We start from the raw sequence: 26,556 nt of genomic DNA on the forward strand, positions 1-26,556 counted from the left end.
GTTGGATGCAACTGACCAGAGCCTTGAATGTGGCACAATGAAGTGAAGCTGGGAGATAGCATTTTATTTGAAACTATGATTAAAAAACTTAAAAGATGAATACAAACGTCAGTACAACAGTAATTTTACTCAAAGTACAGTTGTAAAATTGCACTCTGCTGTACACAGAAACAGATTGATTCTGAATGGAATCATAGAAAATAAACAAAGCCAACCTGAAAAACTAACTCAGCTCAAGAAACTCTTTCAAGTAGTTCTCACACATGTTGAAAGCCATCTATAGTTTTAGCAAAAACTTTCTCACATTATGAAAACAAACTTTCATGAAGAGCATCTAATTGGGATTCTGTATGACGGATCAACTAAGTGGTGGTTATTTGTTAAACAGAAGGAAGATTGTTTAAATATTTTTGAAAATAATAATCTGAAAAGTGTGGCTTGCATCTGTACTCACAAATGCAAGCCAGGGCTCTAGGGTTGTAGGGTTCTATAAAAAGTGTTGCTGCTCACTTTTATAGGATCCTATTGCATATCCCTACTCTATTTGCATGGATTTATTTGTGCTCTAATCATACTTTATCAGAAATTTCCTGGAATTTGTGCTGCTGCAATATTATGTAGCACCATTTAATCTATTTTCTTTTACTCTGATACTCCTAAATAAAATCCAGAATAAGTCACATGCACTACAGGACCCAGCTGTATCATTTCATTTGCTTGAAAAATGTCTTTTCACATTTTAAACATGCAGTTTTAAAATTTGAACATTGAACTCATTCCCATAGTTCTGGGAACTTTCCCAATTGAAGTAAAGAAAACATGCCACTTCTACTGTAGTTTGTATCTATATCCTGATGAGTGACACTAGATTACAATATTAACCACTGACCCTTGACAGACAGGAAAGTAACACTGGTTCAAAGGTTTTAAATAAAAAAAAAAATAAAAAAAAAACACAGGAGCCTAAATTTACATCATAAACAGGAATAAATGAAGTTTGCAACTGACTTCCATCAGCTTAAAGGGAATGACTAATCCTAAATTACCTAATGCTACACATGGATAATTTTTGGTTTAGGACTGAAGTCCAGGCTCTGTTGAACTCCAGCTAGTTGGAGGAGCCAGGTGATGGGCATGTGATCCAGTCGGTTCATATCGAAATGACAAAAATGAACGTGAGAGCCTGCAGAGAGCAGAAGAGAAGAAAAATAAAAGTCAATAAAAGAAGACAAACTGTATGATTGAAGACTAAGAGATTACACCTTACCTGGTCCTGCAATGATGGCTCCACCTTGCTGATGCAAATCACCTTGAAAATCAAAGGCAGGGCTGGTCATAGCCCTCCATATGCTCTTTATTTGGCCCATAAATAAACCAGACTTCACATGAGGACTGGGCAGCGCTGGTTACAAAAACACATCTCAGTGGAAAATGTAATTATCCAGTTTTGTCATAAAGAAATTACATCCTCTTCAGATTTTAGACTTTTATATTGTATGTAGCTTATCTGCATGTTTTAGAGGGTGTACTTTCTTTTTAATCTAACACTAGTAGAAGCACTTTAAACCCTCATAAATATATTACCAGAGTCTGTGAATGTCTCCTCTCTTTTCATCCCAAGCTTTAGGTAAATGGATCTTTTTGGATCCACATATATTTCATGAGAATAGCCCGTCAGCAAGCAGAAAGGCTGGATTAAATGGAGCACAAAGAACTTATTCAGAAATGAATAATAATAATAAAAAAAGAATCAGTTATGGAGAAATAAATAAAGCTGACATGATTTTAGTTTAGGACAAATGGCATAGAAATCACAGGTGAAACATTTAAAAGTATTTGTATTCCTTTCACTTCTTTGCATTTCCCCCCTTTAAACAAGAATGCATTTTATTGGAATATTACACAAACACAATAATGCAGAGTTGTGCTGTTTAAGGAAAATTATCCAGAAATTCCAACATGTGCATAAATTCAGATCTAAAAAAAAGGCAATTGCGTTCCACCCTTATAAATTAATATATTGTGGACCTTTTGTACATTTCTTGAGACAATGTCACACAGTATTGACATTAACACAATATCGATTTTATTACCTCTATATGCTGATGAGTAGACTGACCTATAACAACCAGTCTTATTCCAGCCTCCTGCACAGACATATAGCAGAAACTGGTATTTCAACAATAAACACAATTCATATTTACTTAAGTTGTCACAATAATACAACAAAAATATCTGATGGATCAGACGAATGTAGGCAAGTCCTACATGTCAGGACTCACCTCCAGCGCTTTTCGTGGCACTTTGCTTAAATCATCAACATACTCCTTGCAGCTGTAGCACAAGAAATTCTGCGAGGACAGATGATGTGTGGCATTTAGAAACATGTATTGTGAGAAAAGAAGCTTGAAACTAACCATAAAAATTGCGTTTATTTAGCACTTCGTTTTACTCTGTATGGGTATTTTATTCCTGTTTTCGCCACGGCCACCTGATGAAATATCTATTATGAGGTTTCCACTCACGGAACTAACTAAACAAGCTACAGAAAGTTTTATTTTCTTACCCGGACGAAAATGATGACTGATTTGCTGTCTTGATATAAACTCTTGAAAGGGAAAGAGACTCCACGGCGGTCGTAAATCAAACAGTCCTCGACATCTTTAAGGTTGATATCGACAGTTGGTGTTCCAGCTTTCCACTTTTCCGTAGAAACCTGTCGAGTAATCGGTGAGACCAATTCAGCCATTTTTCCCCCCTGCATGCAGTCTTCCCAGCAAGTAGCGCTATTTCGGGAGTTGCCTCTCAGCCTGGAGGAGCTGGGAAGTGGAACTTCACGCCCATGGAAAAGAAAGCGAGAGAGAGAGAGAGAGAGAGGTAACTTAACACAGCTCTATTTTGGAATTTGTACAGAACAGAAGAACGTTCGATTTGTCATGTATTTATTCATTAAAAATATCTGAATATTCTTTGTCATAATTAACTAAATACACATGATAATATTGCCTATGCAAGTTCTTCTTACTAGAAAAAAATAAAACGTGATGTGTGTTTGCTTAAGCTACCCTCAATCAATATTTTTGCAAAAGGGCCTTCTGTGGTTACCTTTGCAAATCAATAAAATTACATCTTTGCCTGTGGTGGCTCCTTACATTAAAGCTCAATCATAGTCAGATTGAGGGACGAACGATTTCCAAGTTCTCTCAGAGTTTTTAAATTGGATTGAAAACTGAACTTTGACTGAACAACTGAACACAAAGACATGCATTGTTCCAAACCAAGCTTCTATAGCTTTGGCTGTTAAGTTTAGAGTCACAGTCCTGCTGGAAGATGAGACCTATGGAGTGAAAAGATGCTTACACGAGTTACAAATCCAGTATTACACGCACAGATATTTTTATACAAAATAAAAATAGCCTTTTGTCCAGCCTTTTGGCTAATTCTTGTACATTCACAAAGTCTTTTATGACTATCCAGAGGTGTCACAGTAAAGGGGGCATAATATGCAAACCAGACAATTTTAGATTATTGCTTTGTTAAAAATAAAGAAAAACATACACATTTTGTTGGCTTTTCAATAAAATCTCAATAAAATACAAATTTGTGGATGTGGCTATGGCAAAACAATATTAATTGTCATGTTTTTCCACATGACAATTCCTTCTTTTTACAGAGTAATACCTTAAGTTATTCTATATGAAGGGATAGTATGTAAAAATATATCAACAGTTCATAGTATATCATAATTTATGTATAAAAATATTAACGGCTCTAAGTTTATTAACAATAACTTATTGGATGTGAAGCTTGTTTGAAATGCTATAGCCCGTAAATAGGGCATCCTAAAATTTTGTTTTCAGCCTTTGTTTTGCATTCATTGTGTAGAGTATGGACTTTTAGTAAAGTCAGTATTCTACCGGTATTTATCTCAGGAATAAAACTGCTAATGTTCATTTACAGAGATGAAACTTTGCCCTCGTTTGGATTTCCAAATCGCCCTCGTCGGCTTCCTTCGCTCTGCCCTCTCGGTGCGGAAGTGTTATTCTGCAGAGCAGCAGCAGAGGCAGAGCTGCAAACTGTTTGGATAAACACCGCGGCGGGTCCCGTGCTGCTTCTCCGGCCCCTCCGTCTTCACCGTCGGGGCTGTCAGCGCTCACTTTGTCCGTATTTCGTAGCAGGACTATGCGGGCACCGTCCGGCGGAGTGCATTGAGAGCTGCTTCATGCTGAAAGCTACAGCTAAGTTAGCATCTGATGATGAAGATGGAGCTGCTTAGCCTACCAGAAAGCTCTTAGCTTCTGCCTTTTCCACTCCAAATGAGGCAGAAACCGTGAGCTAAACTGGACTTATACCTGCAGAGAGTTCAGGTAAGTCACGGCTTCAAGGTTTACCGTGCTGTGTGTTTTTGTTTATGCTAGTCAAAGAGCCACCTGTTCACTGTTTACATCCCTGTGTTTTCATTCGGCTGCAGACAGACGAGGTAATTTTTTTCTGTTAAAAAAAGCTAAACTTTATTGTGACATAAACAGATCCGCAATTAAGTAGAAATTGTAGAAGTGATATCTCATATCAAGGATTAATTAAATACGCATGACTGTACAGGATACTACTGTATTTCGGATGAAGTATGATTGGTTTCACTAACAAGGGTAAAACTCTAGTTTGGTATAATCATTAATGAAGTTGTTGACGCCAATAATGCTTGATAGTACTGAGCATTCATTCAGCGCCTCCCTATCAGTACCTTGATTGTTATTGACACACAGGTATACAGGTAGCTCTCAATAAATTCGAATATCATCGAATATTTCTGCGAAGCAATTAAAAGAGATAAACTCATAAATTCATCAAACACAGAGTAATTTATTTAAATCACTTATAGGAGCTAACTTTGACTTATTTTGTGCAATCAAGCTCTCAGAATGTCATAAGAACTGTTGGGAGAACTTTACAATTTGACTCTCGAAATGTGTGTAATATCGAAATGAAAAAATTGTTGCAGCATAAAGAATAGAGTCGGTACCCTGTACGCCCCCTTGAAAAGAAGAAGAAAAAAACCTTTTAATTTTCTATTAGAAGAATGAGGAGAATGAATGCAATGCTGCTTTGAGTGAAAGATCAATCACAGTGAAGCTGGTGATTGATTTATTTAGAAATAAATCAATAAATCAAGGGAGGAGTTTCTTGTTTTAAATGGACAAGCAACGCCTTGATTAAAGGTGTTAATCAAGGCTGAGCTGTCTATATGTAATCCATGTAACACTGGGAACATTTACCATCATGTCTCCATTTTGTTCCCAGTCTGTACCATTTCTTCTGTACTGACATTTCACAACCACTTTATGTCCATGCGATTTTTATTTTCTTTAGCAATTAACTAATTTGATGAAATAAGGATAATATTATTCCTAGAAATGCAGTTGCAATAAAAATGAATGTGTTTCTGATTGTCAGGAGTTTCCTTGAATCATCTATATGGGCCATCTTCTCTCCAAAAATGGTCTACGCCTGAAGAAGAGGACGCGCAAGTTAAATCACAGGAAGAAGAAGAAGAGGAACTGTTTTCTCCAAGGGCCTTGCATGCTCTGCTTCATCGTCCACAGCAACAGCAGCGGTCTTGACGACGACAGTGACCAGCTGGAAGCTGGTGTCAACGGCTGCCGTCACAACAGCATCGCTGGAATCAGCGTGCCGGGCGTAGGCGAAGTCGGCATCGGAGCGGCGGCAGCCTCGAAGCTTGCCGAGCGATACGCGGCTCTTGCGTCGCCTGAGGACTGCTCTAAGTTTCTGCTGTCGCAAAGGGAACTTGCCATCTGGGAGGGCCAGGGGAGGAGTCTTCTGTCAGCCGTTCCTGCCAAACTGATTCCACCACCGGTGCTTTTCCGGACGGCTGGTGTGTCTGTGACTGTGCCCATACCTGTGGCTGTGCCCGGCTGCACCAGCGAATACACAGAGATGGTAGGCATCGACTCTAAACTCTTCAGCTGCTGAAAACTCTTACAAAAAGTATTCAGACGCCTTGGCTCTCATCACATTTTGTCACAACACAGCCACACATTGTGTTTGAAAACACAAGAATTTCCGAACTTTGAGATTTTTCTTCTTCTTCACAACTAAGCACTTTGGTGGTCTATAGTAGGGGTCTGCAGCTTCCGGAGCCGCAAGTGGCTCTTTGGCTCTTTTCCACAATGGCTCTTAAAAACATTGGTAGAAAAAAAAAAAAAGTTAATGTTTTTAAATATAGAGAACAAATGCAAGCTTTGGCAGACTTTTTCATGGAACAATTTGATTAAATTTCAACAACAGAATGACAATGAAAGTACCACCAACATTTTTAATCTGTTTTTCTTGTCATTAGGTGGAATGTTGATTTAAAAAATATATATATTTTTCATAAAAATCAACATCCCTCAGAAGAAAATGTATTCAGCTTCTTTTCGCTAAAGTTTTATGCTTTTCTTTATTTTTAACCGCAAAAATTGTGCTTTATAAGCAGCGTTTCTTAAGAATGACAAACACATTTCCTGCAGTAGACATTCATCCAAATTGGAAAGTGTCGCCTTTTCAAAAGGTTATGTAACATTTGTAAATCTAAGCAAATTTTACTCAATTGAACCAAGGGACAAAAAATGTCTCTTTGACTTGCAAATGTTAATGTAAGAGGAGTAGGAGATTGCAGACTGCTGGTCTGTAAAATCTCATTAAAAAACTTTGTAACTTAAAGCTAAATTGTGGCAAAATGTGGAAAAGTTAATGGTGTCCGGACGCTTTTTTGAGGACAAGTAACTAAATGTATTTATAAAATTTGTATGCAACAAAAAATGACCGATTTAAAGTATTTCCTTTTTTATACATCTGAGAACGAACAATCATCATTTTTTGTTGAAGTATTTAATAAGTCATAAGGATTATTGAAAGTACTTCAGTCAGTTTTTTAATTTAAAAATGTAAAGTCAGCTGTATTAAAGCCTTGATACATCAAAGGTCCCAGATCGAAACAAGTTGCACTTGAACACACCGTGTAGACACTCGATAACTAGGCTGTGCCGTCTCCGTAGAGGATCTGATAGATCTGCCTGTGTCTCTGATTGCAGGTATGCAAGAGGAAGTGCTCGGAGGTGCAGAGGTGCACCCCATGCAAGCAGCCGCGCTGTGCCTTTGCTGCTCCTGATGGAGTGGGAGCAGGAGGAGATGTAGGAGGAGCAGGGGATGCTCCTTCGAACTCTGAAACTGGTCACAGCCACCTTCCCATCTGCCCCATTCCCTCTTCCTCTTCCACCTCAGCTTCCTCTTCCTCCTCCCCAGCGGACTGCTGCTGTGGGTTGGCTCTCCATACCGAATCGCCCAACAGTTCAGATTCAACCCCGTGCTGCCTGCATCACTATGACGACTGCCAGGCGAGAAGTTCTGATGCTGCTGAGCATCTAAGTATCAACCACCTGCCTTCCTCCATCCTTCTTAAGGTCAGTGAAGGGAATGCAACTCTCTACCACTTATATTTTTTAATTTGTATGCGTTAGTAAACTAGAAATGTTTGCGTTTCTTCTGCTCACAGGTGCTGTCCCACCTGACAGTGAAAGAGCGCTGTCTTTGTGCCTCTCTGGTTTGTAAGTATTGGAGGGATCTTTGCTTGGACTTTCAGTTCTGGAAACAAATCGACCTCAGTGGCTTGCAGCAAGTAAGAGACTACTTATTGATCATTACTCTTCATAAACATTCACATAGAAAACCTTTGCTTTCGATAATAAGACTGTCTTTTAAATGTCTTTGTCAAATGTTTTTCTTCTTCTTGTTCTTTAGGTCAACGATGATCTCCTTGTGAATATAGCGTCTCGGAGACAGAATGTGACAGAGATTAACATCTCAGATTGCAGGGGAGTCCATGACTATGGCGTGTCCTCTCTGGCCTCCCACTGTCCCGGTCTGCAGAAGTACACGGCTTACAGGTGCAAGCAGCTGGGTGATATCTCAGTGACAGCTTTGGCGACACACTGCCCTCTCCTGGTCAAGGTGCATGTGGGGAACCAGGATAAACTAACTGATATGGCATTGAAGAAGGTGAGGCTTTTGTTCCGAGTGACGTTTCGTTGAGTTGTTGGTTCACAAAAGTTGCCAAATATTTTGATGCTTATTAATCTTTCGTTTTCTTTTGCCTTCAGTTGGGAGCAAACTGCAGGGAGTTGAGGGACATCCACTTGGGTCAGTGCTATGGCATCACTGATGAAGGTATGATGGCGTTGGCTCGAGGATGCCCAAAACTGCAGAGACTCTACTTGCAAGAGAACAAAATGGTCAGTTCAACATTTTTAATGTCATACAAACATTCATTCTTTTGTTCTTTACTTCATGCGAGGCAGTTTGGTTGTTGGATTGTCTTTTTGAAGCTCTTTTTGTAGCTTTCTTGAATTAATGGTCCTGTTGGAGTTTACTGTGATAATGAGAAATACATGTTTGATTAGGGACAGAATTCTCAACTTTCAATCAAAACAACATCTTAAAGGCTTTTCATGCACAAACTACATGATACATTGATCTGTTTGTGTCTGGTTCAGATGTCCATCAGGCCTACACATCTGGCTGTCGCTGGAACTTTAACCTTTATGCTTACTTTAGGAGACAAACACAAAACTGTAAAGAATAAGACATCATATTCAGATTTGTGGCATATGGAATGACTTCAGGAAACATGCTCCTTAAGGTAGAATTCAGCTTGTATCTTTTATGTTCTATAATCATATCTGGAAGGTTTAAGATCATGGGATACATCTTAATACAGGCTAAAGTGCTGACATTTGTGTATTTCATATGCATTATTGTGTTTTATAAACTAATGCCGATTGAGTATAAAAAGGGTGCAGTCAAAGTTTAGACTGAAATCCAAACTGAGAATGAGTTGCAAGACGTATAAAAACTTTGTCTAGAGATGCTCTCCATTCAGTCCGAATGAGAAAAACGGGCAAACGTTTCTGTCTCATTGTCGGAGCAACACTGGAGGATGCCACATTATATCCAGATGTAATAATTTGTGAAACATTTTAAAAAGTGTGCAATACTTTTTTTTCCTCACAATTGTGTACCACTTTGTGTTGTATTGAAAAACTTGGGGGGAAAAAGGCGCATAAATACTGCAGTATTTATATCGTATACTAAAATTTAACTGTGTTAAAACTATTAGGAGGAACAATAATTTGGCTACCTGCGCTAAACCACCACCAGATGGCGCTGTTTTCTTTAAGCGGCTGGTAAGCTCTTTCTCCTTAATTTGCCACGTATTCCATAGTCTGGTTCTCTATCATTTCACAATCTTGAGAGACATTTTTGTATTAACTATCTGATATTGGACTCGGATGCAGACACAAGCTGTGCAGAAAACCATTTTGTATACTCTGATTACAATTTCAACGGTCCATTTCAAACCCTCATTATGTGGGTGCTCTTTGTTTCACAAATGAATTCCAGTAAATATTTCTTTAGAGTCCATGAGTAATGGTGACCTTGATGAATTAGTCCACTTGAAATTGTTAGGAATTGCTTGGTTTTTTAAAACCCCATTCATCAGCTTAATAGCAAATGAAATTAGCGATTAAAGCCAGGTGAGAGATTAATATTGCTGCTGATAACATTTCAGCAGAGGTGTATTGATTTCAGATGGGGATATTTAAGATGTGCAGGGGTTGCAGTTATTTATCGTCCCGTCATTAGGGCAGAGAGAAATAGCCCATAAAGCTCATATGGGAATTATATCCAGGGAAGTGGTTGTATGGCCTACAAATGACATTAAATTGCCAGGAGTTAAGAAGACAGAGAAGCCGGTTACTTTCTCCAACAGCTTTCAAGACAACTTAAGGTGTTCTGTGAGATTGCTGCTTTTTACTGCTCTGTGTGCAAGAGGTTGTAATTGCTCTCTGAATGAGCGTGGGTCCTGTGAGATCCACAAACGTGCATGAATATTTCCTGTATTATTTGTGTGATTTCAACATAAAATGAAAAAGCAAAGAGGTAATTTAGGGTCCTATTTCACAGTTAATGAAAGCTTCTTGGAGAAGATGGAAGTACTTTTACATGATATGCGGTATGAAACCGTCTTAAGACAATCCTTTTTTGTCTTGCATGTTCTGTGTCTGTTTATCATAATCAGTCACAGATGAAGATGAGTTTTTCGCTCACTTTGATCTGCCCCAAAAATGCAATAATTGAACCCCCTTTAGGACGTTTCTGTGTGGTCTTTCATTTCCCCTCTCAACTTTTTCTTCATTTTATCTCTCTTCTTCCTTACATGTTGTGATTTTATTTATATTCTTGAGGCTTTGTTTGGTCTGCATTAAGACCATGTCAAGCTTTTTACAGGAAGAGCAACAGGCGCCATCTCCCTGAGTAGGCGGAGTTCATTTTAATGATGTTTAAAGTCTGTATCAATGGATGTTTCTGCCGATTCCTTCTCTTTTGGGGTTCCTCAAGGATGCTTGTTAGGTTAGGTCAGTTGTTATTAAATTTGTTTTGGTGGCTCTTTTTTTTTTTGCCTATTTTTAGAATTACTATAATTTACACCTTTGCTGAATTTATTCATGTGTCTACATTTAAGAGAAGTGAATAAGTTTTATTTATATAGCACTTTTTCAACAACAAGGCAGTTCAAAGTGCTTTACATGAGTTAGAAGAGAGACAAAAACAACACAAGCACAATGGAAGAAAAACTATACTTTAAAATTTTACAGTTGTTCCGGGTTGCTAAGTATATCGTATTTTCTAATTTTGTTCTACATTAGTAAAGTGTACAGCTAAATGTTGGTTCTCCATGTTTGTCTTTTGATCTGGGTTGCTAAGTACTCCACAATTTATAAAATAACAGGAGTTTCTCTGGGTCTTGCTCTAATATTAAAAATATAAAGCTAAATGTTGGTCTAAAATTATATGTACTCCACAATTTATAAACTAACAGGAGTAAATTATTTTAAAATGTGGAGACAAAGACATTGTTTGTGTGCACAGACCTGGTAAATATAACTGCTTTTTTTCCTGAAGTTACACAAAAGAATATCTGGATGAAATTACATTTTTGGGGCCTGCCATAGCATAGGAGAGCAATGAAATGCCTTACGAAGCCTTCTGCATGGAAGGTACCTGTTAGTCTACACCTAAAAATAACAGTCGCTTCCTTTCACGGTTAATGTGCATGCTGTGTGCACCCCACTGTGTGTGTGTGTGTGTGTGTGTGTGTGTTTACATGAGTTAGAAGAGAGACAAAAACATTTGTCTCTCTTGTGTGTATATATGTGTGTGTGTGTATATATGTATATAATATGTGTGTGTGTGTGTATATATGTATATGTATGTATATATATATATATATATATACATACATATATATGTATATGTATATATATATATATATATATATATATATATATATATATATATATATATATGTATATATATATATATATATATATATATATATATATGTATATATATATATATATATATATATATATATATATATATATATATGCGGCTTGATGGGTTTTTTCCAATGTTGGCATTTCGAGTAACCATGGCGACGTAATTAGCTGGAAAAAAGAGAGCCAAATTCAAATCAAAACAAATTCTAAACTGATACTGTTTTGACTCAAAACAGAGTTAGAATTTTGTCTCCCCCTCTGTTACTCTGTTTACAAGACAAGGGACACCAGTACATTTCAGAGACAAAAATTCCATTTTTTGTTGTGTCATTGTTGTGTAAACGGGTCCTCTGTCTCACTCGCACATGACAGTTTTACACTGAGGAGAGCTGAGATGTGGAGAACTACAGAGATGGCGGGACGTGAGTTCCTACAGAGGAGGACAGAGCTTCCAGTTAGAACTACAGAGACGCCACCTTGGCAGAACACTTACTATAGACAAGTATATGTTTCATAATATATTTACCAAAAATGTAAAAAGAAAAGAAAAAAAAAATCACTTTTCTGAAAAATTCACCAACTGCACAATTCTTGTTGAGAAGTATAGGATAAGTACTACTCATTTCTTCTGCTCAGAAGAGCAGAAGAAATCTTTTACTGATTTTTTGAACAGTAAAAATAATTATTAATTTGTTGCTAAGAGATGAGGGCGTTTTCTGGTAACGAAGTGCCACGAAGTAGACATCTGATTTTTACTTTTGCAAAATTTACCAACACTAAATTTCTTGTGTCTAAGCAGATAAACAGCATTTCAAAAGAGCTTATGTTTTATGAACAATAATATTAATTGTTATTAATTTGGTGTTAAGAGATGAGCGTTTATTTCTGGCAACGAACTGCCACGAAGTATAAATCATATTTTTACTTTTCTGTTGAATGTTTTATAATATATTCGCCACCAATGACAAAAAAAAATCACTTTTCTGCCAAATTCATCAACTGCACAATTCTTAAGTAGTATAAAATAAGTAGTATATCAAAAGAGCAGAAGAAATCTTGTTCTTTGAACAATGACATTATTTGTTTAATCTGTTGCTAAGAGATGAATGTGTTTTCTGATAAGCAAGTGCCATGAAGTAAACATCTGATTTTTACTTTTTGCAAAATTTACCAACTGTATATTTCTTGTGTCTAATCATATAAGAAGCATTACAAAAGAGTTTATGTTTTATAAACAATAATTTGGTTTTAAGAGATGGGCGGTTTTTCTGGTAGCGAACTGCCACGAAGTATAAATCATATTTTTAGTTTTCTGTTGAATGTTTCATAATATATTCACCACCAATTACAAAAAAATAAAAATAAAAATGTCATTTTTCTGCCAAATTCACCAACTGCACAATTCTTAAGTAGTATGACATGTTAAGCAGTTCAAAAGAGCAGAAGAATCTTATGTTTTTTGAACAATAATAATATTTGTTGTTAATCTGTTGCTAGGAGATGAGGGCGTTTTCTGGTAACCAAGTGCCACGAAGTAAACATTTGATTTTTACTTTTGCAAAATTTATCAACTGTAAATTTCTTGTGTCTAAGCAGATAAACAATCTTTCAAAAGAGCTTATAATATTACTTATTAATTTGGTGTTAAGAGATGAGCGTTTATTTCTGGTAACGAACTGCCACGAAGTATAATCATATTCTTACTTTTCTGTTGAATGTTTTATAATATATTTCCCACCAGTGACAAAAAAAAAAAAAAAAAAACTTTTCTGAAAAACCAGCTGCACGACTGTTGTTAAAGTAGTATTTCAAAAGAGCAAAAGAAATTTTATGTTTTTTGAACAATAATAATATTTGTTGTTAACCTGTTGCTAGGAGATGAGCGTGTTTTCTGGTAACCAAGGGTGCGTTCACACTGCAGCCTGAAGTGACTCAATTCCGATTTTTTGACAATTCCGATTTTTTTTGCCGGGGCCGTTCACAATGCCAGTAAATGCGACCTGTATGCGTTCTGCAGTGTAAACGTGCAAACGACCTGAAAGTGTCCCGCATGCGCAGTAGAGGGCGCAATAGCGTCAGCGTTCTAAGTGTTCTGCCAACTGCTATAAAAAGAAGAAGTGCTCAGTGTTTGCGGAAGTAAACATGGAGGCTAACGGTGGAGCTTAGCTTGCATATTTCAAGTTGTTGTCCGGCCGGAGCAGCATATTAACAACTTAATCCTCATATTATCTGTCATGGTTGTTGTTTTTCTTCCCACTTGCGCTTATCAGGATGCATAATAGTGAGATTTGTTGAGAATCAGTGACGTTCAGTTCGGATGAATGCGACCTGGACGTTAGGTCGCATTTGAATCGGATACGTATCGGATATGGGTCACATTCGAAAAAGAACCTGACCTGTGCTGTTCACACTGCCATGAAAAGATCAGATACAGGTCACATTACGTCAAAAAAATCGGAATTGAGTCACTTCAGGCTGCAGTGTGAACGCACCCCAAGTGTCACGAAGTAAAGCACTACCTTCTGTCACAAAGACAGAAGGTAGTGCATTAACATTAGCACAAACATTGCTAATGCAGCTACTGCCCACATTAGCAGTAACATTTTCCCTAAAATAAGCTTTTTAGCTACTATGTTTATTTATTATCCATGTTTAGCAAACTGAATGGAGGAAGTCAATGTGAGACAACATGCTAATTATACCCCACATGACACTGGCAGCATTTACGCTAACATTAGCTTTTTATCTATAGTTAGCTTATACACTAATTTTAACATACTGAATAGAGTAAGTCCATGTTACTCAACGTGCTTGTGACTCTCCACATGCTATTGAGTACATTGTAGCTTACTGTAGCATTGATGCTAATTTTTAGCACCAGAATGCTTGGGTTCTGGCCCCGTTTAAATTTCTTCAGAAATGTTCTAGTTTTTATCATGTTCTTCTCGTTAAAATAAGGTTGATGTGTTTCAGATTAGAAATGTTGATCTTTTCTCCTAATATTTCAAGATTCAAGATTTCAAGGTCATCTAGCATTAAATAGTTACCCTATCTGAAATGTGTTGTTTTATACTTCTAGGTGCAATTACAGTATAATTAGAAGGCCTGTTAAACATTATCTATGCTTTTATCATCAGATAGCAAAGCTTCTATAATAATCTGTTCATTATCCTCATTTTTACTTGACATAGGGAAGCTAAGAGCGGCTCTATATATTTCTGTGCCCTTTACAGCCGTAAAGAACCGTAGGCATGTTTCAACATGCTGTAGAACAAACAGTTTAATTTAAAATGATTGTTGATTGGACTTATTTTTCTTAGTGTAGGAGTGATTGGCAAACCTGAAAATCCAAAGATTCTGGTCACGAGCTGATGTCTCTGTGCACGTCTGCTGGCAACCTGTTCAAGGTGAACCCTGCCCTTTGCACACTGACTCCTGGGGAGGTACCAGCTACCCAAGTGAGAACTAATTGTAGGAAATGCGTGGATGGATTTGTATGTAGTACAGAAAACTTCTCCACACAGACTCTTGAGTTTGTTTACTGTTGGCAAACTGATGCTTGCTCATTCACCTCGTTAGCCCAGGGCCAGATCTGCCCAGGGCAATGGATAACCTTGGGCTAAAAGTGCTGAGTGAAAAGCAGGTGAATCTGGTGTTTCAGCGCCCGTTTTTCTTTTCTTTTGACATCCGACCTGCATTGTTTTCTGGGCATTCATCCAATATTTCTGCCAGAGTTGGTTATAGACGCCAGTTGTATTTCAAGGCTTGTTTTCACATGCTGAAGTGTTTTCTTTTTACTCTCATCCATTCATTTTTCTCCCGCTACCTTGAAGGGCAGAGGCTATGAGAATAGCAAATTCCCTTTTTCCTCGTCTTACTTCAATTTGCTGTAGGGAGGAAAGACGGCCTCGAAATTTCAACTCTCTGCTCTGTCAGTTATTTTTTAGACTAACCGGTGGAGGAAATGGAGAAAACTCTTGTTACCCATTCCTCCACTGTTGGGAACTTTATTGCAATTTTCCTTTCTCTTAAAAGCATTGTAATTTAGTAACAGTTCTGCTGCTGAAGCACTTTTTCACTCTTCTTTTTTCCATCCTTTTAGAGGAGCGTTATCTGTTCTCCTGTCCTGTTGAATTTAACGAGTGCTGCCTTCATTTTCCTGCGGTGTGACGGGAACATTTTCCCACCGGCTCCTCTCAAAGACACTGTGCCTACCTAGGCTTGTGATTATTTACAGCTTTAATTAGTTCAAGGTTTGGAAATGTAGGTGGAATTAGAGATTGCCTAACATAAATTATTGTGTGCCGTCAATTTGGGTGGAGGTTCTTCTTTGAAAATCATTTAGTGTGTCCCCAGCTTCAGATTGTACATGCAGGGTTTTGGATGGATTTTGGCTTCAGTTGAGAAATTGAATAAAAAAAAAAATCTTAACAGACAATATAATGTTTGGACTGGACTGTGTAAATAAACATTTAGATTTTTGTAAAAGATGGATTTATTCTATTTGGAAAATAGAACACACATCCATTCATGCACCCGTGCATCCGTCCATTTGTACTTTCATTCATTCATTCATTCATTCATTCATTCATTCATTCATTCATTCATTCATTCACCCAGTCATTTGAAGATCGTGACCACAGTAGGACTTTGTTCCATTAATGTTCGTATAAACTTTTATCTACTTCTGCAGAGAGTTTAAACAAAAAAATAAATCCTCCAAAACTAAAAAAATGTGGAAATTTGAGTATGGAAAAGTGTGGACTTAGAGAAAAAAAAGGAAACAAAAACGTGTCTGAACCCTGGAAGTAATGGATGTCAGTGTGAACAGTGTTTCTTGGCTACATGTCAGTGAACGAACCTTCATCTCCAGCTCTGATTTCGCTGTCTAATGTCTCAGCTGTTTGGTTTTTCCTGGCTGCAGGAACGGCTGCACGGTTCCACATGTTCAATTAGATCTAATCAAGCTGAAATGTATATTGACAGAAGCAGATGCAGTTAACTAGATTTGAGCGAAATCAAAGACTAAGGACTTGATAATGATGGCTGTGTGTTATTATGGGATAGACCTTTTGACAGGAAACAACGGACAGATTTGGAAAAATAAAATCTGAAGACAAGACTCTAATTGGATTTGGATTTTCCCCTGGAAACTGTTGATATGTTGGACTGTGACTGCAGATAAATAGAATCATAATTACCCAGACACACAAAACAATGCATTGTTCTTCTCTCCAATTCCCATCCCATCTTCTCAGACAGCCATTTAGACCATTCAGGATGTTTAATGTCAGAAGCTGCATGATGCATTTAGTCAGTATCCCTGCTAATGGCACTGGATTATATCTGTCAGATTGAGGAAAAGTTCCAGAATTTCCATGCTTTTATGTGTCAAGAAGTCTCACTATTTTTCTTCCTCCACATAGTTATCCTTCACTCCGTTTCTCTATTTGTCTGTGTTGGTTTTGGAAAAATCTTCACCATTTTTACAGCGAAGCTGGAAGAAATCATTGGAGGATTGTTAATATATTTTATCCATTTGTATATTTTTCCCACCTACAGGAGTGTTTGACAAATGGTTCAAGGGTAGCTTAAAAAAAAAACCCTTGAATTTATGATCATTATTTAAAACTTTATCGCTACTGCATATACAAAAATAAGGTAAAATTATGGACATATTTTAAGAAGTGTTCTACTTTGCTGTTTGCTCTCCTTGAAAATCTGACCAGTAGTAAAGTCTGGACTTTTGCCTTGGATGGAAATGCTGCATACACTCTCTGGCCATTTTATTATGTTCACTTGTTTTTGCTAGAGGATCAGAATAAGGTACAAAGAGGATTTATGTGACTTGAATGCACCGTGGTTGTTGCTGCCAGGTGAACTTGTCAGAGTATTTCAGAAACTGCAGATCAGCTGGGATTTTGGCTCCCAAGCATCTCTGAGGTTTTAGAGAGAATGATCCAAAAAAGAGAAAAGGTCCATTGAGCAGCAGTTGCATGTACAGAAATACCAGTAAAGAATCATTTAAACAGTCTAAACGATTAGACTGTTTAATCATGTAGACAGTGTAATCATGACACGATGAGCTTTGCTGACCATGTCACAAAGCTCAAATCATCTCAGATTGGTGTCTTTTAAGTTTGATTTGCTCCCATCAAACTTTGCTCTGTAGTTAAACAACAAGGGATTATTCTACAGTAATGGCAGATTTTTCAACCTTTCTGAAATGAGAAAGTACGAGATGTCTAATTTTCTCCAAAATCTTTTTAAAGTTAAATCTTGTATTGTTCTCATAAACCAGACGTTGTTGTTAAAGAACAATAATTGTGTATTTTGTCTCTTGTTGAGAAATGTTTCCAAATTAGATTGGAGTGTGCTTTCCTGTAATCTTTGTTTCTAAATAGCCGGCTTAATCGTTTTCAGGATAAATTAACTGCAGCGATTTTCAACCTCATTCAAACTTCCATAATTGTTAATTTTTTGTACTATTTAATTTACCAAATAAATTAAAGGGTATTTAAAAAAAAGAACAGTGATGAGTGCTGTTGTCTCACAGCAAAGTGATTATGTGGCTGTGAAGGTGGCGACTTTTCTTTGAGTTTGCATGTTCTTATGGTGGCTTGGTTTCTCCCTGGTTCTTCCTCACAGTCCAAAAACATGTATGCTGGATTAACTGGTGGTTTTGAAGTGAGGACTGTCTGTCTAATGTGTACACTACTTGTCGCTCCACTAACCATTGGACCCTCTCCCTGGCAACCTGCACAAAAATCAAAAAATTAAATTGATTCCTTGGTCTAACCTTTAGATGAGTTAAGAATAGGATAAAGTTGTAATTTATTTGGTGACCCCACACATTTTAAAATGATTCGTCGTAACCTTTGCCGCTACTTACATTCTCAGTGGGAAGTCTTAAGTTACCAGCATATTCCTGTCTCCAATATCCTCCTCTTCACTGCTCTATTGAAGTGCCTCCATATTGATCTACAGCCCCCAAAAGCTCCCTCTCTCCGTGTTTGTGTGTTCACGCCAGTGACTCTTCAGTCTTTTTATTTTTCCCATTTTTTTTTTTTTTCGGTGGGAAGTAATCAGATGCATTAATGAGCACTGACTTCTGCTCGGACTGCCGGCTGCGCTCAGACACAGACTCCGTCGATATGTTCGCTCTGCCGTCTGCAGAGGAACAAAAGAGGTTTGAGAGGCCAGAAAGACAGAAAGGGAAGAAAGTGAAATGCGAGTCTGTGAAGCGTACCTGCACAGAGATATTTCACCTTGCTACAGTTTTGTTTCGATATTAGTTACCCCAGGAGAGAAATTCTGCCTCAGCATTTGTTTTTTTTTGTTTTTTTTTTGGCCCCACAGTCTGTCAATAATAGAGAATGAATTGCTTATAAAGAAGAAGGAAAAGTAGAGGAAGGTTTGCTGACTGGGTCTGTTAAAAGTTTTAACCTTTTGGAAAGAAAGCAAAGTCAAGTGAAAGGCAGGCATTTGAAATCTTAGGCAAGTGACAGAATGCCAAAATTATGCCAGTTATACTTGGCAGGGAACAATGGAAAGCAGCTCAACTATTTAGGAAGACTGTTAGTCATGCTTTGCCAGTAAGAACATAGTGGGAGTAGATTTGTAATCAAATCAGTTTGGCTGAACAAAAAAAAAAAAAAAAAAAAGTCCACACAAAAATATTTGTTTTTTATACTTTTTTGTGCTTTAGAAAGTCTGCATTTAATGTTGTACACACCAGCACAGTTGGTATAGATTTTATACTGGTACTGAACAGTGCTGATTCAATTTCAGCTTTATGTGGCTTCGTGCTTTCTTTAAACCGTTGGTTATTTAATGCATGTTCAAATTGTTACAACTCAAGACTCAAATTAGAAATAGAAATCTAAAAAAGTACAGACTTTTGAAATAACAAATGTTTAGAAAGCCTGAGTCTGAAGCCCAATCACTGGCTTATAAATAAGGGGAAATATCTCCTAAGTTTAAGAGTTTTTTTTTTTTTAAACATGTGCTGTGGGAGTGCTTGTTCTCGTCAGTAGAGGGTGCTGTAGGACTGGATATGAATAACAGAAATACATTCATGAGTAAGATGGCTCCACCAGGCAATTGAATGTTTTTCCTAATAGTTAAGCCACTCTTTAATTATTCCAATTAAAAGTTTGTAAATCTTCAGCTTATTAATTAATTAAACAGTGGCGCAATTACCTTCTAGCTACATTTGTTTTCTTTTTTGTCTCTAACATTGCACCTACAAAGTATTACAAATAATTTGTATTAGTGAAATTATTGTACTTGTTGAGGCAAATGAGTCAACATGAAACTCTCACGTGATTTCTATTTGCACGTTTCATCCGTATTTTGCCCCCACATGAAAATTTGAATACTGCAAGAATGAAAATATGCTTTGCCTCACACGTAAATGGGAACTCCGGATGACCTTTGCGATGGTAGTGTGTAATCTCTTAGTGCCGGAGATGTAGCGGCACTCATCTCCATTACATTATCAAGCTTTTGCCTGCAGCAATCAGAGAGCCTGGGAAGCTCAGAGTGACTGAGGCTTTCATAATGTATGCATTCTCACTTACTGTGGCAGAGCACTTGGCTGAAATGAAGTCAGAGATGTTGGGTATAGCTGCGAAGAAGCCCGCTTTTCAGCTCTTGTGAAATTTCCCCAGGTCTCAGACTAATGCCTTACAGGGGCACACAGACACTTTATCATAAATCTGTAAAAAGGACCGTTGGATGAAGTTAATTGAAACAAACTTTATGGACCTCGTTTTTGTTCTGTAAAACGTTCAAGTGAAAACAAATTAAATCTCAAAAAATTTTTTTGGCTCATAAGTTTTGCTCAACTAAAGTTTCTTACTGTTGTTCTGACAGCATCCCTTTAAACCTGAATGCGTATTGTTGGATTGTTTATGGACAAACAATAAAAGTCAGCCTTGGCTGCCGTCGCGTGTGTTTACTTTTGTTATTTAAAATGTTAATCAAGCCCAATGTTCCTCTTTTGATAATCAAATTAAGAACACAACACATTGAAATGTTCCGAGAACAAATTTAAGTCTTTCTTTCTGAGACAGAAACAACAATTGCAAAACAAAGTTACCAAAACACTAGACGCCATAATGTTGACATTATCTGTAAGGTCCCAACAGTACTTAAGTTAATATTGCAGAAAGCTACTAATGTGACTGTGGTTGAGAGTGAATATCGGCAATAAATGTTTGCAATCTGGAAAATGGGGATTCAAATGTGAAAGTAGCTGGGTTGATAGATTCTCACAGTATGATAACCTCCAGGAAAAGTGTCATAGTTTTACAGTATTAAAACAAAAAATGTTTAAACTAAAATTTGTTGTAGTTTTCACCTTTTTCTTGCCCAGAATATTACATGTTTTGCGAGTTTAGCCCAATTATAAACGGCTAATTGCAGATTTTTAATTATTTGAGATATTCCTGGGGTAGCTAACCTACAGTCGGCTGCTAAATGGATTCATGCCTCGTACCTGCACCTGCTGTTTAAAAACGTTTGTTGGACTGAAGCATTGTGCTCTTTTAGTTTTCCCTGCACGACTATCCTTGTGTTCTGGTAACCTTTTTGTTGTGAAGAGAAAAATGTTTTAGACTTTTCAGCCAACTGATTGGCAGTACTGCTAGCAAAAGCTCATGGAATTTAAACGATGCAACATAAAATGTTCTCAGTTTTGGAAACTATAACTTGAGTCTGAGTAACTCTTGTTAGTGATAGCCAATGCTAAACGCTTCTAAAACAACGTATCGATGACTTTTTAAAACTCTTCAAATGCAAGTTGAGGCCGTACCGGGCAAAAACAAAACAAACAGATCTTAATGACAACTGTAATGCTTGTTCTGCTACAGATTAAGTGTACATGAAGGACTCATCTCCTACAAAGCAAGAAATTAATTTTGAATGAAACGCTCTTCTGAATAAACTATTGAGGAGATCCTGTTTGATGTAAACATCTGCAAAGGTGTGCGGGTACAGCAGTGCAGGTGGTTTACATACTTCATCTCTGTTCCACTTTTGAATCCCAGATTGCAGCAGTAAGTGCTCTTCTCCATATCGCATTTATTGTAGGAAATATTTACATCTGTGTAATTATGGCAAGACTTTCTGGATTCATCGAAACGGTGAAATATTTCTAGCCATTGTTTTACTGGCTCTGAGTTTCCAACCTCTTAAATATATTTGGGATTTATGAGAGAGATGAGAAACGAGGCTGTCAAATATTGAGCTGCTGAAATGAAATATGCTAAACATTGTAAAAATCTTTTTCTTCCCAGAGACAGCAGCTATCTAATGCTGAAGTCTTTTGTGAAAATTTAACTTCATTTAATTTTTAAAAAAATATCTAGAATAGACAACAAAATTCACCTCAAGGCACTTCACAAGACATAAAGGTCCAATTCATATCTAATGTGTAAAATCCATCTTGTTGCAAATTCAATTCAAATCAGTTCATTTCATTCCAACATGACTCATTCAGTCCAATTCACTCCAAACAAAATACAGTGCAGTCAAATTCAGTTGTTTACTAAAAAAAAGCAAATTGTGGAAAGGGCTGTCTGCTTAAAGAAGGGCTACATTTATCAGGATGAAACCTTTAGCATTATGGACATTAATCTGCAGCTGAGAACTAAGAGGACTGAAAAGGAGTGAAATAAAGAAGTTCTCTCCAGTATCCAGTTAAAGGCAGCAGAGGTTCTGTGCAGGACAGAACCCCATATAAAAAGAGAATCAGAAGTAAGGAGTACCTTCTATGTGATAAAAACAGAGCATATTGTTTCTACTGCTTTAACTAAATGCAGATGGTGGATAGAATGTAACCGAATGCACTAATGCTGTAACATTATTACTCTATCAACAAATCTAAACAAAATCTATTGTTAGTTAAGGGAGTAGATGCAGTCGGACATTTTTATGCTCCTCTGTGATTCTCTCCCTTGGCTTCTATGTCTAAAAAATGTTATAAGTTGAAGTACAGTCGCAACAGCTCTAAACTTGATATTTTAATGGCTGACCCACCTTTAGCTTGCAGTAAATCGAAAGGTTTATGGCAGCACAAGTAAGAGCAAGTAATTTTCTGGCCACAGAAAGCCATTGAAAAATGTGGCAGTCATTTAGATTTTCCAGTGAACCAGTGCCGCACTCTGACTGGACTACATTTGCCTTCGACTGCCTCCAGAAAGCGCCAACAGCCTCTGACGCTCAGCCAGCAGGGATGTCACTATGATATATGGTCCTTTCAGACACCTTGCTCATGCCTTTACACTTCTTAATCTCTTCACACCTTTCTCTTGCGCCCTGTTTCTCTGCTCTCTCTCGTGATGAGTTTTCCTTTTGTTTGAGAAGGGCAGAAATGATGTCATAATTTAAGGCCTGACCCTAAAATCAGCGCCAAGGACTCGCCTTTTTGCGCAGCGCCGGTTGAAACGTATCCTGGTGGAAAGCCCTCCTTTAGGAATTTCTTGTGTCGTGCTTTATGGAGGAAACGCAGAGAGACGGCACAGGAGACTGTGAGTGAGTGTCTGGCTGACTCGTCAACCTATTTTAATTATTCTCTTCCTTTTCTTCACAGGCCTGCTATTCCTCTCCTCCCTTCAACCCCTTCTCAAACTAAGCATATCCTCCCTCTTGCATCCCACCCTCCCCACCTTCCATCTTCCTTCTGCTCCCGCTGACTCCTGATTGAGAGACCCAACCCGATCTAAATACTGACTTCATTAGGGATGATTGATAAGACTCAGAAAGCTGCGTGCCCATATTGTGGTGTATAGATGTTGCAGTCTGCGTTTGCTCCCCCCATGATGAATTTGGGGCCAGCAATGGCGGCAGCAGTTCAATACTCGGGGTAATGAATGTGTTTAATAAGCGCCGTGGGTCGATGGGCTTAATGAAGGTGTGACAGAGGATGGGCCTGCAGAATGCAGCTCTAACAAGACTCCAACCGGCCTCTGGGGTTAGCGAGGTCACGCTGTAATCCGGATTCCCTCACCGTTACAGTTGTTTGCCTTCACTATAGAACATTTCTTCTTGTCCTGCTAATGCTTTCACACTATTATTCACTCTATTTTCAGCAAAAATGATTTTAGATAGCAGTGAGTTCAACACGCAGACCTGAGAGTTTTCTGCCCTTGGACTAAAGACCACAGAACTGTCATTCTGGGCTAAGATCTCATATAAGTTTGAACACTGAAAGTAGATTTTCTTTCATTATATTCAGGTCGAGGTGACCTGCATCTATGCTTTGTGAGGCATATGCACAGCATTTTTGCTGCTTGCTTTCTTTTTTTAATTTTCTCTGTTCCCATATATCAAGATGGTGACCTGCATCAATGTGGGGTGTTGGAATAACTTGTTTTTGCCATCCAAGATTTTTGTTTCAGTACACTGGATGGATTTACATTTGAAAGTTGAGTTAAAGGACATCAATTTGTAAGTTTAGTGGTTATTTTTAGAGAAATGTTTTACATGGTTTTTGGTGATTTATTCCCCTCCTCCCCCCAACAAAGGTATGGATTTCATTAATTGTGTTTTTTTAAGTATTTTTATCCAGTGCCAGTTTGCAATACAGATGCACTAATAAGAATATATCAGTTAAAATTAATCCACATTTCTTTTCTTTCTTTGTCATTACAAAGTCTTAGCTATTCCCTGTAATCTTTGGCATCTAAGATTAAAAACACAGAGTAAGTGGGGATGTTGGGTGCAGCTAGAATCTATCCAGTTTGTTATTGATGTGCAGTTAACGCTTGAAATATAGTATCCTAACAAATGTTGCATCCGATCAGTCCTTTGCCATTGGGTTACTGACACACTGATACTGTGATGACTAATGGTATCTGATATCTTGTGCAGGTCTACAATTACTCAGCCAGAGATCATAATTGGCAAATTTTCTATCACTCAAACCTAGACTGGTCAGAATCTGAATCAGCAGATCAAAAAGATAACTGGAAATCTGTACTGTGGCAAGAGGTTATTGTTGCACATTAGTCAAGATATCTTATATTTTGTCTTTGGATAAAAAAAAACCCCAAAAAAGTGTTTCTGGATTCAAGACCAGCTGCTTCGGCCCCTGCTCTTCAACTGTTATTCCAGGCTGAGGTTTGACATTATCCACTATCTCCAAACCGGCCTCTGAACTGACTCAGTGCGAAGGATGATATTTGAGACGATATTCTTATTCAACATAACCCTCTGTCTCTTTATCCTCCCTCTGCACTATTTGCCCCTGACTTCTCACATTACTTTTTCTTTTACATTCAGCTTCACATGCATCTTCAGTTTCACAGCAGCTTGCCTATCTGTTCAAGGTCGACCTGGCTTAAGAATGCTGGCAAAGATGCTCTGGAATACTTTGGAGGTTCTTTTTTTGTTGTTTCCTTAAGAGAAGATGGTTTCTAAGAGGCATCTCATGGGGTCTGGAGCCTTTATTCTGGCTGTTTCAGTCTTCAGAAGCAGAGCTTTGCTGCACAGAGTGACAGCTGCACTTTACTCTGCTCCTCCTTGCTTTATAATGAATATATGATGTGTCAATACAGCCTCTCCAGTTGTATATTGTTAGTTATTGTAACTCATAATATTATATTTTAGGAAAAGCTAAGTAATTTTGTCCAGAAAGTCTAAGTAATTAAAGGGGAAAAACACTTCAAACATAAAAATGAAAGGCAAAAATATAAAGGTTCTTGGGAAGTTTCTTATTTCTACTTGTGTGCACTGTGGGTGTCAGATGAACTGCCATCTGTTGACTTATAGATTGCTGCCAGTTATCTCAAAGAAATGTGTCTTTTGTCCTCCTCCATGTGGTTCTTAAAGAGAAGTGCCCGAACACTTTTGTCATAACAGTAATTCTCCAAACGTAACTTTTCTTGTAGTATAAATATTTGCTGTTTTCCTTCACTGACTTACTGTTAAAACCAGGAGTTTACATATATGAAATAAAAGACGCACCATATTTTTTTCCCCTCACAATCTGAAGTTAAATCAGACCAAACTTCTCTTTTTTTTGTTTTAAATCAGAATTACCAAAAATAATTTTATTTCCTAAGTCCCATTAGAATATGCTGCGGATGCATTTATTAATATCTTCAAAACCAGAGGTCTGCGTGTCAGCCTCCTCCATCAACCAGCTATGTCTGCTTAAGGCCAGAGTACGCCTCGACTCCTCTCACTCTCTCTCCAGAATCAGTATTTCACAAGTGGAAGTGTGTGACTTCCTGAACCTCGCATTTCTTTGCCCGCTGTTGCCAGAGAGCAACGCCGTTATGAGATATAGCGCAGAGACACGCAATCGATTAATGGTGCACTTAGCTGAACTAATTAACAGCTATGTGGAGGTAGTGAAAGCACTGAGCAGCGCCAGTGAGGTTGTTTCCACCAAGCAAAGACCCCAGATAACCTTTGGAGCGTGCATCACTTTACAGCATCCATCACAGGTTGCATGACCTTGCTGCTCTGTTGGACATTTGCACAAGGCTCCACTTGGACTTTTAGTCCAGGTCAAACATGTGTGGCGTTTAAAAATGCGATTTATGAGTATGAGAGTTAAGTTCTTCTGGCCTTGATTTTATTTATTTATTTATTTTACTCCATACTTTTGTAATTATAGCTACATTATAACATTTTTCTTCCTTATGGTTGTGACCATAGCTACTTTTCCCTCTTCAAAGTAAGAACAACACAAAAAGCATTTTTCATTTCACCTGTCACTTCCTCCTCCTCCCGGTTTATCCCTGTCCATTTGCTACGCTCCATACCTTTATCTGGTCTACCTCCAGCATCATGGCGCCTTAGTTAAATTAACGCTCAATTATAAGTGAAATTGGTGAAAATGAGTGTACCCTGGAGGGCACGGATGAAAGGAGAGGCGGAACCGATGGGTCGTCCAGCTGTCTGACGGTGCGATTGACTTTAAACTGATGATATTTTGGGCGTGCTATGTAAATTATGTGCGTGCTGTAGAGTAAAGACGGTTTATTTGCATTTAGATAAATCCCGGTGGATGTGGGATTGTCACTGAAAAGCAGGAGGCTGAATACTGTTGCCCCCCCACCTGGACCTTCCTACCTGTATAAAAAGGTGTGTTTGTGTGTGCGTGCATGCGTGCGTGCGCGTGCGTGTGCAGAATTTGACCCAC

General features: G+C 37.9%; 2 protein-coding genes across 2 annotated transcripts in view; one reads left to right on the forward strand and one right to left on the reverse strand.

Moving 5' to 3' along the window:
• Positions 1-43: 43 nt before the first annotated feature.
• prxl2c (peroxiredoxin like 2C) lies at positions 44-2,818 on the reverse strand. The gene is made up of 6 exons (XM_014991145.2): positions 2,567-2,818; positions 2,283-2,351; positions 2,094-2,147; positions 1,585-1,690; positions 1,268-1,402; positions 44-1,183 (listed from the first exon to the last, which is right to left on the reverse strand). Exons 1-6 carry the CDS (start codon positions 2,762-2,764, stop codon positions 1,053-1,055), a joined length of 693 nt encoding a protein of 230 aa, XP_014846631.1. The 5' UTR covers positions 2,765-2,818; the 3' UTR covers positions 44-1,052.
• A 1,182-nt stretch (positions 2,819-4,000) lies between these two features.
• The window catches only part of fbxl17 (F-box and leucine-rich repeat protein 17), a 243,518-nt gene continuing 220,962 nt past the window's right edge, over positions 4,001-26,556 (forward strand). Inside the window, exons 1-6 of the mRNA XM_088008801.1 lie at positions 4,001-4,367; positions 5,455-5,958; positions 7,095-7,463; positions 7,556-7,678; positions 7,801-8,058; positions 8,160-8,291. Coding sequence (XP_087864927.1) covers positions 5,476-5,958; positions 7,095-7,463; positions 7,556-7,678; positions 7,801-8,058; positions 8,160-8,291 — 1,365 coding nt within the window. The 5' untranslated portion in view covers positions 4,001-4,367; positions 5,455-5,475. The remainder of the gene's footprint in view (positions 4,368-5,454; positions 5,959-7,094; positions 7,464-7,555; positions 7,679-7,800; positions 8,059-8,159; positions 8,292-26,556) is intronic.

This window comes from Poecilia mexicana, unplaced genomic scaffold (genome assembly GCF_051168715.1).
Source record: "Poecilia mexicana isolate PSO_F unplaced genomic scaffold, ASM5116871v1 scaffold_9, whole genome shotgun sequence".
Taxonomy (NCBI): domain Eukaryota; kingdom Metazoa; phylum Chordata; class Actinopteri; order Cyprinodontiformes; family Poeciliidae; genus Poecilia; species Poecilia mexicana.

Excerpts from the sequence above, each read along its gene's own strand:
- prxl2c (XM_014991145.2), bottom strand. The coding sequence starts at position 2,764 with ATGCAGGGGGGAAAAATGGCTGAATTGGTCTCACCGATTACTCGACAG. Across the intron at positions 2,352-2,566 it reads CAGTCATCATTTTCGTCCGG|AATTTCTTGTGCTACAGCTG; the intron begins GTAAGAAAATAA and ends CTGTCCTCGCAG. Across the intron at positions 1,403-1,584 it reads GGAGACATTCACAGACTCTG|CGCTGCCCAGTCCTCATGTG; the intron begins GTAATATATTTA and ends TTTTGTAACCAG.